The 16,350-nt window shown below is 46.1% G+C and overlaps 1 protein-coding gene across 2 annotated transcripts in view; it reads left to right on the top strand.

Moving 5' to 3' along the window:
* LOC310823304 (LIM domain-binding protein 3-like) overlaps window positions 1-539 on the top strand; it is a 38,462-nt gene extending 37,923 nt beyond the window's left edge. For both annotated transcript variants that reach the window (XM_083696139.1, XM_083696140.1), the window contains one exon: window positions 99-539. In XM_083696139.1, coding sequence (XP_083552265.1) covers window positions 99-195 — 97 coding nt within the window. In that variant the 3' untranslated portion in view covers window positions 196-539. The remainder of the gene's footprint in view (window positions 1-98) is intronic.
* The last annotated feature ends 15,811 nt before the right edge of the window (window positions 540-16,350 follow it).

A 16,350-nucleotide genomic window follows, 5' to 3' on the forward strand; every position in this document is an offset into this window, starting at 1 on the left:
GCCGAGTCCCTAACCCATCTCTGATTCCCCCTATTCTTCTTTTTCTCTCTCCCCCCCCCCCCCCATTTGTTTTCTTTCTCTCTGTCCTCATGCCACAGGGAAATGTTTGAGTCAGAAGTGAAAGGCCCTCGTTTTGCCAAATTGAAAAAGTGGCACAACGGCTTGTCTAGACAAATCCTTAACATCCCACAATAAGTGGTTCAAAGAAGGTGTCAGAAACGTGGCATTACCATAGTAACCCTAACTGTAGAAGGCAGAGCAGGTGTCAGAGTGTGAGATGAGGAGAGGAGGAAGTGAAAGACACTGGAAAGTGAGTTAGTTGAAAATATCTCTCTTCATCAGATATGTCCGGTAATGGAGATGTTAACCTAAAGTCACCTATCAATTTTCTCTTATTCGGCTTTGTAAGTTCATCCTTGTTTCAGTGTAATGTAATCGCAGCTGTTGAGGAAAGTTCTATTGCATTTCCACTTAAATTATCACCATTTGAGTTTGACATTGTGACAAGTATAAATAAAAACAATACCACTTTGAACAAAACCAACCAGTATAGAAGCTTGTTTGTTTTCATTATTTTGGGTACTTCTGTGTCAGATACTGTGAAGAGGTTATATTATTATTATTATTATTATTATTATTATTAGGTGTCTTTATGACGTTGCAGTTTATAGCATTTTAAGAGGTGACATATTTCCATAGCTGCCTCTCTTAAGAGACAAAAAACTAAATATGTTGCGGGTTAAATCTGTATTACTCTAATCTGCACATGCAGATATTACCTTTAACACGTTGTTTAACAGGGCCCATTTAGAGAGTACGTACTCTAGAGCTATAGTGGCAGTCAGGCCCCAATTTAAGATAAACAACTTCTCGTTCACAATCACCATTAAAGTATGGGTCAGTCTCAGATATAATATGAGAGGATATAATATGACTGTGTGTTGCAGACTTAATGGAATGTGTGGAGCAAAGCCTTGCAGCGTGGTAGACGTGAAGGAAAGGAGGTATCAGTGATTTGCGTGTAAAGTAAAGTAAAGTAAAATAAAGTACCATCAGAGTGTAAAGTAAAGTACCATTAGAGTGTAAAGTAAAGTACCATCAGAGTGTAAAGTAAAGTACCATTAGAGTGCTAATTAGTAACCCTGTCTGGGTTGTGCATTGCAGCGACCTTTTAAAAAGATTATGGGGCTCCAGTCTGACCCGTAGCACAGGGCCACGTTCTTCGAGGTTGAGATTCAACCACTGAGAAAGATGATTGGTTTCTATATTGACCCTGACGTAGACTCTACATCAGTAAGAGCGGTGCATAATTTCCTTTGACAATAAATTGCACTTTCATCACTGAAAATGGAAAAGAAAGTTGGAATAGCTATTTGTCATATCAGGATCCAAATATCTCTCAGCCTACGAGGGCATTTTGCAAGCAGTGCTCTGGAAGATTAGTTTTTTGCTTTTCTGAAACTGAAATATGGAGGTTGTTCTGTTGTCCTATTCAATGAAGCCAAGCCAGCGGGGGTCACTTCAGTCTAGGTCAAGAGCTTTGACGTATCAGACGGCATGCTTACACAACCTGGCCCTGACGCTATTCTACTACGAGTGGGAGGGTTAACGACAGACTCACAGAAATGTACTTTAACTTGCGCTGTAAACACTTGACCCGCTTTGTGATAAGATGAGTGTTAGAATAACTTTTTATTATTGGATTGATTTGATTATTTATGTTTATTTCTAAACACTGATTGACGGACCAACGTTTCTCATTGGTAACTTTTTAGACAGAAAGGCGTCGTTGCTCTCCACACATGCATTTAGTCTGTTACAATTCAACCAGCCAATCAGGAGCTCTGATGGAAACATACAGGAATCATGTCAGTGGTTTGGTAACTAGAGGCTGCATGACATTGGCTGTCTGTCACATAAAAGCAGCTTTATGTCAAAGAGATTAGATCTCTGAGCTTCTTTAATGCAGCGTGCAGGTACCTGTACAGGTACCTGTACACGTACAGGTACAGGTACAGGTGAGAGGGCTGTGTGTGATAGCAGGTGGATGAGCACAAGGGAAGTACAGCCGTCAGATGACGTGATGTTGGGCGTCTGTCCGTCCTCCTGCAAGAGGGACATAGGAGATAAGAGAGGAGAACAGGAATCACGTCTGTGAGTAGTGAGAGTCTGCAAGGCCAAGGTCTGACAGCCCAGTGAAAGGTAACTCTGCTTGTCACAATGGGGAACTTGTGTTAGCTCTGCTGTGGGCCGTTGAATGGATTAATGGCGCTTGTAACAGCTGGAAAAACCTCTGCTAACAGCCTCCTTCCTCCCTGGACATGGCACCCCTCCTCCTCACATCCCCCAAGAGAGATATCCACCTGCATGCAATGCATGCTGGGTAGAGTATGTTTGTACTAGAGTGCCTGTGCCTCTGGGTGGCTGACCCCCTCTCAGCCTTCATCGCTCCTCCTCCTCCTCCTCCTCTCCTATATTCAAGACCTCATTCTCTCCCTCTCAGCTCCATCCAGTATTCCTCTTTACTCTACTCTAGAACTGACTTACCAAAAAAGACCTAAACCTATGAGGACAAGCATTTCACTAGACCTAAACCTATGAGGACAAGCATTTCAAACAGTCCTCGCTTCTTACCGGATCACTCTGTAACCGCAGGCCGCCATTTTATCTCACCATCACCGTCGGTTAGTTGGAGGTCATTTGATATGCGCTCAATTTGCTGGCCGAGATTCAAGTGTTCCTTTCGTTTAAGGACTTCAGGAGGGCTCATGGTGACTCCTGCTCTGGTTTTCAGGGTGTTTATTTTTTGAATATTTGGCTTAGTTGTCTCGACATTACACTGGGGTTATTATTATCAGCGTACGCGGTCTTAGTTGATATGAAATAACAACACAAGATAGTTAGATTATATTGTAGGTTTAATCCATGGGAATAATCATCGTAATATGTCATGCTTAGATGGGTAGCAGTTAAAGCAGCACTCCGCAATCTGTTTTCGCTTACAGTGACCCCTTTTGTGTTTGTTAACACAGGTCACCCTAGCTGTAAACACAAGGTTGAGGAGTGCTGCTGTATGAGACATATGCTGCCCTAACGCAGGTTAGGTGATGGGAACCAGGGGATAGCTACAGTACAGTACAGTACTGTATGTGTAAGTGTATGTCTTCATGTTGTGTGTGCGTGAATCATCGTGTCCTGTCGGTGTTTTTCTCATCTATTCTAGATCTTTTCCTCTGTTAACACGTCTATGACCTGTATCTCCTTCCTCAGTCTCAACCCCGTTGTTCCATGGTTAGAGCTGAACAGGGCAACACATTGCCTCGCTCCCTAAACTAACTAGACACATGATTGCCCCTGCCATGATGATGTCATCGCTTTCCTCTTCCTTACTATTGCCTGTTAGAGCATGTGCCTCTCTCCTCCCCCTGATTCAGAACCTCTCCTCCCCATGATTCATAACCCTCCTCCCCCTGATTCAGAACCTCTCCTCCCCCTGATTCAGAACCTCTCCTCCCCATGATTCATAACCTCTCCTCCCCCTGATTCAGAACCTCTCCTCCCCTTGATTCAGAACCTCTCCTCCTCTTGATTCAGAACCTACCTCTCCTCCCCCTGATTCAGAATCTAACTCTCCTACCCCTGATTCAGAACCTCTCCTCCCCTTGATTCAGAACCTCTCCTTCCCCTGATTCAGAACCTCTCCTCCCCTTGATTCAGAACCTATCCTACCCTTGATTCAGAACCTCTCCTCCCCTTGATTCAGAACCTCTCCTCCTCTTGATTCAGAACCTACCTCTCCTACCCCTGATTCAGAACCTCTCCTCCCCTTGATTCAGAACCTCTCCTTCCCCTGATTCAGAACCTCTCCTCCCCCTGATTCAGAACTTCTCCTCCCCCTGATTCAGAACCTCTCCTACCCTTGATTCAGAACCTCTCCTCCCCCTGATTCAGAACCTACCTCTCCTCCCCCTGATCCAGAATCTAACTCTCCTACCCCTGATTCAGAACCTCTCCTCCCTGATTCAGAACCTCTCCTCCCCCTGATTCAGAACCTCTCCTACCCCTGATTCAGAACCTAACTCTCCTCCCCCTGATTCAGAACCTCTCCTACCCTTGATTCAGAACCTCTCCTACCCCTGATTCAGAACCTCTCCTACCCTTGATTCAGAACCTCTCCTACCGCTGATTCAGAACCTACCTCTCCTACCCCTGATTCAGAACCTCTCCTACCCCTGATTCAGAACCTCTCCTACCCCTGATTCAGAACCTCTCCTCCCCGATTCAGAACCTCTCCTACCCCTGATTCAGAACCTCTCCTACCCTTGATTCAGAACTTCTCCTCCCCCTGATTCAGAACCTCTCCTCCCCCTGATTCAGAACCTCTCCTACCCCTGATTCAGAACCTCTCCTCCCCCTGATTCAGAACCTCTCCTCCCCTTGATTCAGAACCTCTCCTCCCCTTGATTCAGAACCTCTCCTACCCCTGATTCAGAACCTATCCTACCCTTGATTCAGAACCTCTCCTCCCCCTGATTCAGAACCTCTCCTCCCCTTGATTCAGAACCTCTCCTCCCCTTGATTCAGAACCTCTCCTACCCCTGATTCAGAACCTATCCTACCCTTGATTCAGAACCTCTCCTCCCCCTGATTCAGAACCTCTCCTACCCTTGATTCAGAACCTCTCCTACCCCTGATTCAGAACCTCTCCTACCCTTGATTCAGAACCTCTCCTCCCCCTGATTCAGAACCTCTCCTCCCCCTGATTCAGAACCTACCTCTCCTCCCCCTGATTCAGAACCTAACTCTCCTCCCTCTGATTCAGAACCTCTCCTACCCCTGATTCAGAACCTCTCCTCCCCCTGATTCAGAACCTACCTCTCCTCCCCCTGATTCAGAACCTACCTCTCCTACCCTTGATTCAGAACCTCTCCTACCCCTGATTCAGAACCTCTCCTCCCCGATTCAGAACCTCTCCTCCCCGATTCAGAACCTCTCATCCCCCTGATTCAGAATCTAACTCTCCTCCCTTTGCCGTGCTTGCTTGCCTGCCTGCCCAGGAGTGTCCCTTCTGTCCCAGGGACAGAGAAGCAGAGTGAGATGGTAGATAAAGAATCAGGTTGCAAAAAAAAAAAAAAGGCCTTTGGATTTAGGTGAAAACTATTGTGTACAACAAATTATCTTTTTTTAATTTATTTAATTGTTTAATGTTCAACCAAATCTGTGTTGATTAAACACATTTCAATCATGTGGAACACAATTCTTTTTTACATAAATACAAAGGCCTTTTTTTCCAGTGAGGAGTGTGCCTTCTGTGCCAGGGGCAGAGGAGCAGAGTGGATGGTAGATGAGGTTGCCTGCCCATGGGCCTGCTCTTCTAGCTGCTTTAGCCCGAGTGGGAGATCACACTTCCCCTGTTGACAACTGTGCCAAGCAGACATTACCACTGGAGGGCGCTGTAGGTTTGTCGTTAACCTTGCAAGGGGATTTCAGACTCCCCTTCCCTCTGTTGACCCTTCTCCTATTGTATGCTCAGGTGTTTTCCCTTCTGCTGTGGCTGAGAGAAAGGGTTGTGGTCCTCTGTGGCTCAGCTGGTAGAGCATGGCGCTAACAACGCTTAGGTTGTGGGTTTGATTCCCGCTGGGACCATATATACTGAAACATAAACGTACTCACTGCAATGGAAGTCACTTTGGATGAAAGCCTCAGCTAAATGGCAGATATAAAGAGAGAAACTGCTTCATTTTCATAGGCTGATAAATGGTTTACTGATCACTGGCAGATGAAAGGGGGGTGCATGGATGTGACCCCCTATTCTTAACATCTCTCTATCAGTCTTCTCTCTCTCCTTCTTTCCTTTGTCCTCCCTTCCTCTATGTGGTCTGAGCTACCAGACATCCATGCAGCCTTCAAAGCACAATATCCTTTATCTTCCCCTAACAGTTATTTCCTTTGTATCAGTTTCAAAATAGTCCTGTTATTCAGAACGCTCCACTCAGAAGGTTATTGTGTTTTGTAGGGTCAGAGTTCAGTAACCTGTTTGTTCGTCCGTCAACCCCTTGTCATGTTGTAATGCACAGGGAGACGTGTCTCTGTCTGCGTCTGTGTGTGCGTCTGTACTGTATAAGGCTGTCTGGGGTTGTGGTCCTAGGGTTGTGGTCCTGGGGTTGTGGTCCTAGGATTGTGGTCCTGGGGTTGTGGTCCTAGGATTGTGGTCCTAGGGTTGTGGTCCTGGGGTTGTGGTCCTGGGGTTGTGGTCCTGGGGTTGTGGTACTAGGGTTGTGGTCCTAGGGTTGTGGTCCTAGGATTGTGGTCCTGGGGTTGTGGTACTAGGGTTGGTGGGGTTGTGGTCTAGAAGGCGGGGTGCCTCCCCTGCCGACAACACCCCACCAACACCCCACCCCAACCCACCAATAGTATTCAGTTTACGGTCAAAGTTATATCATGCGTTAACATTTTAGGCATGAGGCTATTCAAGGTACTTGCGGATGTTTAGAAAAGGTTAAGAAAGTGTCTGACCTCTACTACCTCTGAACTACCTTCTGACCTCTGAACTGATGGTAGAGTAGGCTTGTCAAATGTTGGCGTAATTTAGGGAGAGGCTTCCTATCAGTGTGACTGTCGTGTCCCGGCCTGGTACCCCGCCTTCTAATCACTGTCACTCAACCTGAGAGCACCTATCACCTGTCTTTCTATCTTCCCGCCTCCCCTGCCGACACCAACACCCCACCCCACCAACACCCCACCAACACCCCACCCCACCAACACCCCACCCCACCCTACCAATACCCCACCAACACCCCACCCCACCAACACCCCACCCCACCAACACCCCACCACAACTCCAGGACCACAACCCTAGGACCACAACCCTAGGACCACAACCCTAGGACCACAACCCCAGGACCACAACCCTAGGACCACAACCCTAGGACCACAACCCTAGGACCACAACCCCAGGACCACAACCCTAGGACCACAACCCTAGGACCACAACCCCAGGACCACAACTCTAGGACCACAACCCTAGGACCACAACCCCAGGACCACAACCCCAGGACCTCAACTCTAGGACCACAACCCTAGGACCACAACCCTAGGACCACAACCCCAGGACCACAAGCCTAGGACCACAACCCTAGGACCACAACCCCAGGACCACAACCCTAGGACCACAACCCTAGGACTCTCTCTAACTCTCTAAACTCACAAGTTCACCACAGAAAGTGATGGGGGGGCGCCTGAGACTGCCATCTTCTGTCCTCTGTGTGTGTGTGTGTGTGTGTGTGTGTGTGTGTGTGTGTGTGTGTGTGTGTGTGTGTGTGTGTGTGTGTGTGTGTGTGTGTGTGTGTGTGTGTGTGTGTGTGGTCAGAGAGAGGTTCAGGAGAGGAGGTCCAGGGCAGGGAAGTGAGTAGGGGTCAGCCATCGGTTCACCACCAGGCCTGTTGCTGCTAGATGCCTGCCTCCCTCTTCCTCTGCCCCGGGCAGCTCCCCTTGACCACTGCATTTACTCCACCAGCCCAGTCTGGAGGAGAGACCTCCGCCTTATCCTACTCCGCAGTCATGCACTTGTCTGTTGGGCCTTTTCAAGTTCTGGGGAGCTTCCATTTACTGTTTATAGAAAATAAATATATAAATAAATATATATTATATATTATATTATTAGAATTATTAGAATATAAATAAAACGGAATTTAGAATTTTCTGAATATGCCACACTTGTGACAAAACAATGGTTTCTCTTTGTGTTGTGTTGTTGGTGTGTACCATGTTTAATCCTTTCCCCAGCAGGGTTACTGTGCCAACGGCCCATTATCTCAGATTGATACAGTTCATTAAAACGACTGCATGTACAGTAGATCAGAGTGTAATACATTGTGCTGTAGGAGTAAAGACACTGTATATCATCCTTATAGCCTTGTACGCCATTAACCTCTCCCTCAGTCTCTCTCTGGTCCCAGACATGATTAATGAAGCTCTCTTGTCTGGACACAGTCATTCCATCATTCCCCATTATGCACCATCGATCCTCTGTAGCAGAGGCACTTTCCCAGAGCACCCCCCCCGCCTGGCCTGCCAGTCTGTATATGCCGTATTCACCAATGACTCATCCAAAATCAATAGTTCAAAGGTCATTTTCTTATCTTCTTCTGAGCAGATTGCATTCTTTTTGTGTAAGTCTTCCACAGAGGGCATCAGAGGTTCTCCTCGCCTTCCTAGCTGTGAATCCTGATTTTCAAAGGATAGAGTTACCCAAGAATACTTACTAGTCTTTACTTTCCTACTCTACTTCAATTTGTTCCTTGACAGACATCCTTGCATTGGGCTGAGCAATATCAAGGCATTGGGTTTTGCATGAGAATGAGTCCTTAACATCCTTACAGGTCTTCTTGCACTGACATTAACTTCCAGTTCTTATGTATATACACAGAGCCCCAGTCGGCTGTCTGTATATATGATCTGGACCTCAGACTGCTGACAGTTCTCAACCTAACCTTCCATGCAGTAGTCCTGTTGAGCATGCTCCAGTCTCCACCAGTCCTGCGCCTGTCGCTCTGCCTGCTACCGCTGCCTCACCCAATCAGCCTGCCCCTGAGCCCCAGAGCTTAGCCAATCAGTCGCCACCGCCTGCTGCAGCCCAGTCTCCTGAGCCCGCCCCCGTAGCCCCGCCTCCAGAGAGGTAACGCTGTTTGTGGGTTTGGAGTTGTTGCCTGTTGTGGTTGTATTGTCCTCTCGCACACTGAGTGCTCCTGTTTTGGTATGTACAGTGTGTCAGTGTGTCAGTGTGTCAGTGTGTCAGTGTGTGTTTATAAGTGCACCTGTGTTGAGAGTGGTTTGGTTGTTTTGTTCTGATGTTGTCACACATTTCTTTCTCTTATCAACTGTTTAAAGGTGAACTTGAATGTTTAAAGTTGGATTGAAATATGTGTTTTGTTGTATATTACATTTTCACTTGAAAAGCCATGTGACACTGCAAAAAAAAAAAAAAGTGTCCAAGGTAAGTCAGACAGTTTGGTGACATTGTGGTCCCTCTGGACTGTGGAGAGGCGACCCTGAGGAGACCCTGAGATGGTGCCAGAACAGAAAGCCTCAACATGGCAGCGGAGTCATGCGGAGCAGAGCCACAACTCATCCTCCTTTAACCCTTAATCCCCTCATCATCATCATCCTTAATCCTGTTTTCCATTTGACCAACCGTAACACAGAGATGACCTGGGCCTGTGCAGCTGTTGCTTCTGTGGTTGTCGCGACCACAAATACCCCCATAGGAAGCACAAATACTCCCATAACAATACCTCAAAAACCTCTGTTGTGTGTATAGAGTTTAAGATTTCCTTGCTCATTTGCTTATTCAAAGTTTTTTACGTAAATCCAAAGGCCTTTTTTCAGTGTACAGTGTGCTGTCCAAGCTACCTGTAGTGCCTGCATCTGTCCTTTAGGAAGGATGAAGGGTTTAGGAAGGATGGAGGGTTTAGGAATGATTGAAATGGAAGGATGGAGGGTTTAGGAAGGATGGAGGGTTTAGGAATGATTGAAATGGAAGGATGGAGGGTTTAGGAAGGATGGAGGGTTTAGGAAGGATGAAAGGTTTAGGACGTATGGAGGGGTTTAGGAAGGATGAAGGGTTTAGGAAGGATGGAGGGTTTAGGAAGGATTGAAACGGAAGGATGGAGGGTTTAGGAAGGATGGAGGGGTTTAGGAAGGATGGAGGGTTTAGGAAGGATGGAGGGGTTTCGGAAGGATGGAGGGGTTTAGGAAGGATGAAGGGTTTAGGACGTATGGAGGGTTTAGGAAGGATTGAAACGGAAGGATGGAGGGTTTAGGAAGGATGGTGGGTTTAGGACAGATGGAGGGTTTAGGAAGGATGAAGGGTTTAGGAAGGATGGAGGGTTTAGGAAGGATTGAAATGGAAGGATGGAGGGTTTAGGAAGGATGGAAGGTTTAGGAAGGATGGAGGGGTTTAGGAAGGATGGAAACAGAAGGATGGAGGGGTTTAGGAAGGATGGAAACAGAAGGATGAAGGGTTTAGGAAGGATGGAAACAGAAGGATGAAGGGTTTAGGAAGGATGGAGGGTTTAAGAAGGATTGAAACGGAAGGATGGAGGGTTTAGGAAGGATGGAGGGTTTAGGAAGGATGGAGGGTTTAGGAAGGATTGAAACGGAAGGATGAAGGGATTAGGAAGGATGGAAACAAATGCATGTCATGTATGGTATGGTCCACTGTTGGCAACCATTTGATAGATAAACACACATAAACACCTGAGATGATTAGAGAAGTGTGGAATAGATGCAGGGGCAGCGTTCCACCTTTCATATGAATGTTAATGTTGGAAAACGTTCAGTCTTTGAGTGTCAATATCGGATATACATATAACATATGACATACATGTATAAACAACGTCACACGGAGCCCGCCGTCCCAGCTCCCCCAGAGCCGTCATCTTACCATTAGAATACAGAAGTGTTGTGAAATAAGATCAAAGTAATTTGGGTGTTTTTGGTCATTCTAAATATGTATGTAGCAAACACATTGGTTGAGTTTAGAATGTGTTAGTGTGTTTTGAAGGAAAGTCGGGGTGACCCCGTAAACCGTCCATCAGACCTCTCTCGTTGGCTCTCGTTAAGAAACCACGTTTATAAGCCAGGGCCTCTGGAGGCTCTGTCTATCACCCCTGTGTTCTGCACCAGAACTTTGCAGAAACGAAAGCCCTCACTGCCCTCGGGGAAACCAAAGCACCTGAGGCACACACACACACACACACACACACACACACACACACACACACACACACACACACACACGCTCTCACACAGACCACACCAGAGTCAGTGGTGTGCAGGGATGCTGGGGTACGTGGGATAGGAGATAGGGGTGAGGAAATACCTTTCACTGGGGGGTCAAAATAGCGATGTGGTTACATCAACTTTGCTTTATCTGTATTGGCTGTTTTCTGAAGGAATATCATTTAGTATTTAACGCACTATTAAAAGTGCAAAAAACTGCAGCAACCACAATTGGCTGCATGCTATTGGTGGGACTGCAGTAGGCACTCTCTCCATGTTGTTGACCATGTTACATTCTTGACATTTAACAGACGTCTTTATCCAAAGCGACTTACAACAAATACATTTGTCTACATAAGTGAATCATCTGTACATCAGTCATCATAAGAAAAAGTAATCAATGCTCGGACCAGGGGTTATTGACAGTCACAATGCTAGAAGAAGGACTTCAGGGGGGGAGGGACTTCAAGGACTACAGGGGGGAGGGGGTTGAAGAGGGACTCTGAGGATTTGGGGCCTCAGGCCAAATTTCTTTAGGCGCCTGAGGCTGTACATTTGCTGTTGGGCCTTCTTGACAACACTTTTGGTTGTCCATGTGGTGTGTTAACTCATCTAGAGTCACAGGTGAATAAAGTTGACCAAACTGTCGACATCCCAGAGTGCCAAGGGTGACTTTATTCACCAGAATACATTTTGTAGCCAATCAGAGTGTTGCTAGGTAACCACCACATAGAACACTTGGAACTCTGGGTGGTGAGAGTTCTAGAACTCTTTGGTAGTTGGTGGGTTAAAGGTCTTTGCATTAGCTCTACCTATTATGGCTGAGTCTACAGACTGTCAGACCTGGGTTCAAATAGTATTTGAAGTCATTTTAAATACTTAGCTGTGCTTGATTAAATTTGCCTGGCACAATGGAACCAATGAAATAGCCCCACAAATGCAAACCCCGTCCGTCGGGGCATGCCAAGCAGGTTCAAGAAAACGCCTAAAAGTATTTGAAAGTATTATAAATACTTGTTGACCGAGATCAGACTGTAGGATGCAGGTTGTCTACAGAGGGAAGTATGAGTCAGCTCCTGTGGGGTGTGGCAGCACCTGCCATTGCTGAGCTGATTATTTGTTTGACAAATTTAGCCAACACCTCTTTCTCCACAATGTCAATGTTCCCTTCACTGTATGAACTCCTTCAGTGCCGAGGGTGAATAAAGTCGCCCAAACTGTCAACATCCCAGAGTGCCAAGGGTGACTTTATTCACCAGAATAAATGCATCCATGATGATGGTTCATTTTGTAGCCAATCAGAGTGTTGCTAGGTAAACACCACATAGAACACTTGGAACTCTGGGTGGTGAGAGTTCTAGAACTCTTTGGTAGTTGGTGAGTTAAGGGTTAGATATGTTTGTCCCCAAAAGAAAAATTCCCATTTAATTTGCTCTTAAGTTGACGATGACTTTCCATCTCTCATAATCAACCTAAACATCTGAAGGCCATCTCCATGAATACATTTTAACACACACAAAAAGCATTACTGGCCCAAGCAATTCTTCCTTTGCTTGCTTTTGCAAAGTAGCCTACAACATATTGTTAGATTTGGTATTAATGGATACTATTCACCCTGTACTAACAGCCACATAGTGATGGTCCAGTTAGTGACTTCACCACGTTGATGGTGGTCGCTCTCCCACACTCCCTCACTCTGCACATCACGGCTCAACTGCTGACTGATGATGACTTAGGGGACAGCAGTGTTAGTAGAAAACCATCGTGTTATTCCTTATCATATAATAATGACCACCAACACATTAACATGATAGTGTAACAAACAGCAGGGTAGAGTCGCCCAAAACCTAACTATAGCTAGCTACCGCCCCACGATATTTAACTCCCAGCCTAGCTAACTACTGCCTCAGTTAACTCCCAACCTTGCTAACTACTGCCTCAGTTAACTCCCAACCTAGCTAACTACTGCCTCAGTTAACTCCCAACCTAGCTAACTACTGCCTCAGTTAACTCCCAACCTTGCTAACTACTGCCTCAGTTAACTCCCAACCTAGCTAACTACTGCCACACCAGTGTTAACTCCTTGGTGGAAATGCTAATGTCTGTATACAGGGTTGTTAAAATAGTTTGTCTATGATTTATAGTTCATTCGAGTTTTCCATTTTCCATCAAGTCAAATACATACAAAGAAATGTTTTACAGTAGTACTGTAATAACATATGTACAGTGTAATTAAAGTTTTGGTACACAATGTTACACCTAACAGTTGTGAGTAGGACCTACTAGCCTATGTACAAATGCACACTTTGATTACATTGTACCCACCTACAGTATTTCGCTGCGGTGTGAAACACATATTGTAAAGTGAGGCCATTCTAATCTCTTTATGACTTATCAACTCCTATCATGACTAGTTTGAACCCACTTCAGATTGTCCAGTGTCGAGACAGGAGATCATTAAATTCTTCATTGTGTTTGCTTCGGTGCAGCGATTTATGTCACTTATGACTCAAATATTCCCCCATTTTGTTTTCGCAGCCCTAACCATAGTAAAGGAAGGGACATTTTACTTTGTGTTAAAGGCCCACGCCAGCCAGTTTTACTTCCTGGCTTTTCTTGAAAAAAAATAAAACTAAAATAACGGAAACACTGTAACATCTTCATGGAGCTATTTGGGAAAGTAACGGCAGATATAGTTAGGAGCCATTTTCTGTCAAATGTGTCGAAAGGTTGTTCAGAGGATTATACTTGACTCTGGGCGCTAACTTTACAAACAGGTTAGCCACGTCATGCTTCAGAGCTCTGTCGTCACGGCAACAGGGAAATCATTTTGGGAGGAGCTAAGAAAATAGAATGCATAGCCCAAAATACACACACTGAATCATTGTGAAATAGTGTGGTCCTTTACTGGCTTAGTTGGTCAAACAAAAAAATCTATCCTTGTTTTGATATCATAGTATTATTACTCAATGTTATTGCTCCATCTCCTGGAGCCAGTGAGGTCATTAAAACTAGAGAGTGCTAAGTCAACTCATGATGTGCGTGGTGGGTTGAAGTGAATTTATCTGCATGTCCGTGTGGTTTTGAGAAGTCTCCTCAGTCTCCTAATCGTGTTTTCTCCTCAATAATCCGGTGTGTTAACTGCTGTTGACGGACATGTTGGCCACTTGTAGTGGTCATGTGCCGGCCTAGAGTGGCAAGTTTTTCAGTGTTCCTGTTTGGAAGTTTTTATAGAAGTAATCAGGACAGATGCTGTATGGTTTTATGAGTGTATGTGTGTGTGTGTGTGTGTGTGTGTGTGTGTGTGTGTGTGTGTGTGTGTGTGTGTGTGTGTGTGTGTGTGTGTGTGTGTGTCTGTATCTGTGTCTGTATCTGTGTCTGTGTCTGTGTCTGTGTCTGTGTCTGTGTCTGTGTCTGTGTGTGTGTGCCTGTGTGTGTTAATTATACGTAAACTCAGGAATTGAAAAACTGGATGCCATTATCTGTAACACACTCCCTGGGCAGCATTACATCATACTGGTACAGATGTACGTGTCCTTCAAGACGCACACCCATTTAGCTGTGTTTGACCCCATGACCCCATGACCCCATGACCCTTTTTCTCTGTTGCGTTATAGCTACGGCCTGCAGCAGCAGTCTGCCTCTGGCTACAGCTCCCAGTTCAGCAGCTCAGTCTCCAGGTACCTCCGTGAGGAAGCGTTTCCAGATGGCACTGATTTGGATAGCTTAGTGTCAACATAACAACCTCACCTATGGATTAACAAACACTGATTCCGACCCCTCCTCTGTTTCAGCTCAGTGTGTAACTTTGACAACATCTGCTTAACCCCCCTGTGTTTTAACCCCCTTTTACAAGCACATCTCTGTCTATTAACCTGTGTCTCTGTGTCTCTGTGTCTCTGTCTCTGTGTCTCTGTCTCTGTGTCTCTGTGTCTCTGTGTCTCTGTGTCTCTGTCTCTGTGTCTCTCTTTGTCTCTGTGTCTCTGTGTGTCTCTGTGTCTCTGTGTGTGTCTCTGTCTATGAACCTCTGTCTCTGTGTCTCTGTGTCTCTGTCTCTGTGTCTCTCTGTGTCTCTGTGTGTCTCTGTGTCTCTGTGTGTGTCTCTGTCTATGAACCTCTGTCTCTGTGTCTCTGTGTCTCTGTCTATGAACCTCTGTCTCTGTGTCTCTGTGTGTCTGTCTATGAACCTCTGTCTCTGTGTCTCTATGTCTCTATGTCTCTGTGTCTCTGTGTCTCTGTGTATCTATGTCTCTGTGTCTCTGTCTATGAACCTCTGTCTCTGTGTCTCTGTGTCTCTGTGTCTCTATGTCTCTGTGTCTCTGTCTATGAACCTCTGTCTCTGTGTCTCTGTGTCTCTGTGTGTCTGTCTATGAACCTCTGTCTCTGTGTCTCTGTGTGTCTGTCTATGAACCTCTGTCTCTGTGTCTCTATGTCTCTGTGTCTCTGTGTCTCTATGTCTCTGTGTCTCTGTCTATGAACCTCTGTCTCTGTGTCTCTGTGTCTCTATGTCTCTGTGTCTCTGTCTATGAACCTCTGTCTCTGTGTCTCTGTGACTCTGTGTCTCTGTGTCTCTGTGTCTCTGTCTATGAACCTCTGTCTCTGTGTCTCTATGTCTCTGTGTCTCTGTGTCTCTGTCTATGAACCTCTGTCTCTGTGTCTCTGTGTCTCTGTGTCTCGGCTCCCAAATGAAATCCTCTGGTGACTCGTTGACTCACTGCCATAACTGAGGCTCTCTGTTCAAACACTGTCTGAAGCAGACTCTTTCTCCCTCTATCTCTCTCTGTCTCTCGTTCTCTCTCTCTCCCCCTCTCTCTCTCGTTCTCTCTCTCTCTATCTCTCTCTCTCTCCTCTCTCTATCTCTCGCTCTTCTCCCTCTCTCTCGCTCTCTCTCTGTCTCTCTCCACTCTCTCTATCTCTCTCTCTCCCTCTCTCTCTCTCTCTCTCTCTCTCTCTCTCTGTCTCTATCTCTGTCTCTGTCTCTCTCTCTCTTTATGTGGGTCTCTCTGCTATATTGAACTTCCACTAACTTTTGCGTACAGTGTGTCTGATGAAGTGGAGGAGGGAGGTAAGACTGAAGCCCAGGTGGCTTCAGAATACAGAAGATGGATCCAATAGACAACTGTCAGTTTAGCTATAGTACTATTTATTCATAGTTAAGTTCAATTCTAGACCCCATTTCCAGCGGTTTTAGTTATTTTCAAATCAATTTCTCACCTCAGGTTCCTCATTTTCAAGATTCTGTGACCAGTACAGATTCATGTTTGCATCCAAATGGTGATGATGCTTGTTATCTATCCTCCTGCAGCCCGTATGGCCAGGCTCCTCCCATCCATCAGCAAGCTCCTCCCATGTACCAGGGCCAGCCTATGTACCAGCCTCCCATGCAGCAAGCCCCGCCTATGTACCAACCTCCCATGCAGCAAGCCCCGCCTATGTACCAACCTCCCATGCAGCAAGCCCAGCCTATGTACCAGCCCCCTCCCATGCAGCAACCCCCACCTATGCAGCAAAGCTCCATCCAGATCCCAATGGGCCCCCCCCCACCCAAGGTGGTCAGCACCGCCTGCA

This window comes from Argentina silus (assembly GCF_951799395.1).
Source record: "Argentina silus genome assembly, chromosome: X".
NCBI classification, from domain to species: domain Eukaryota; kingdom Metazoa; phylum Chordata; class Actinopteri; order Argentiniformes; family Argentinidae; genus Argentina; species Argentina silus.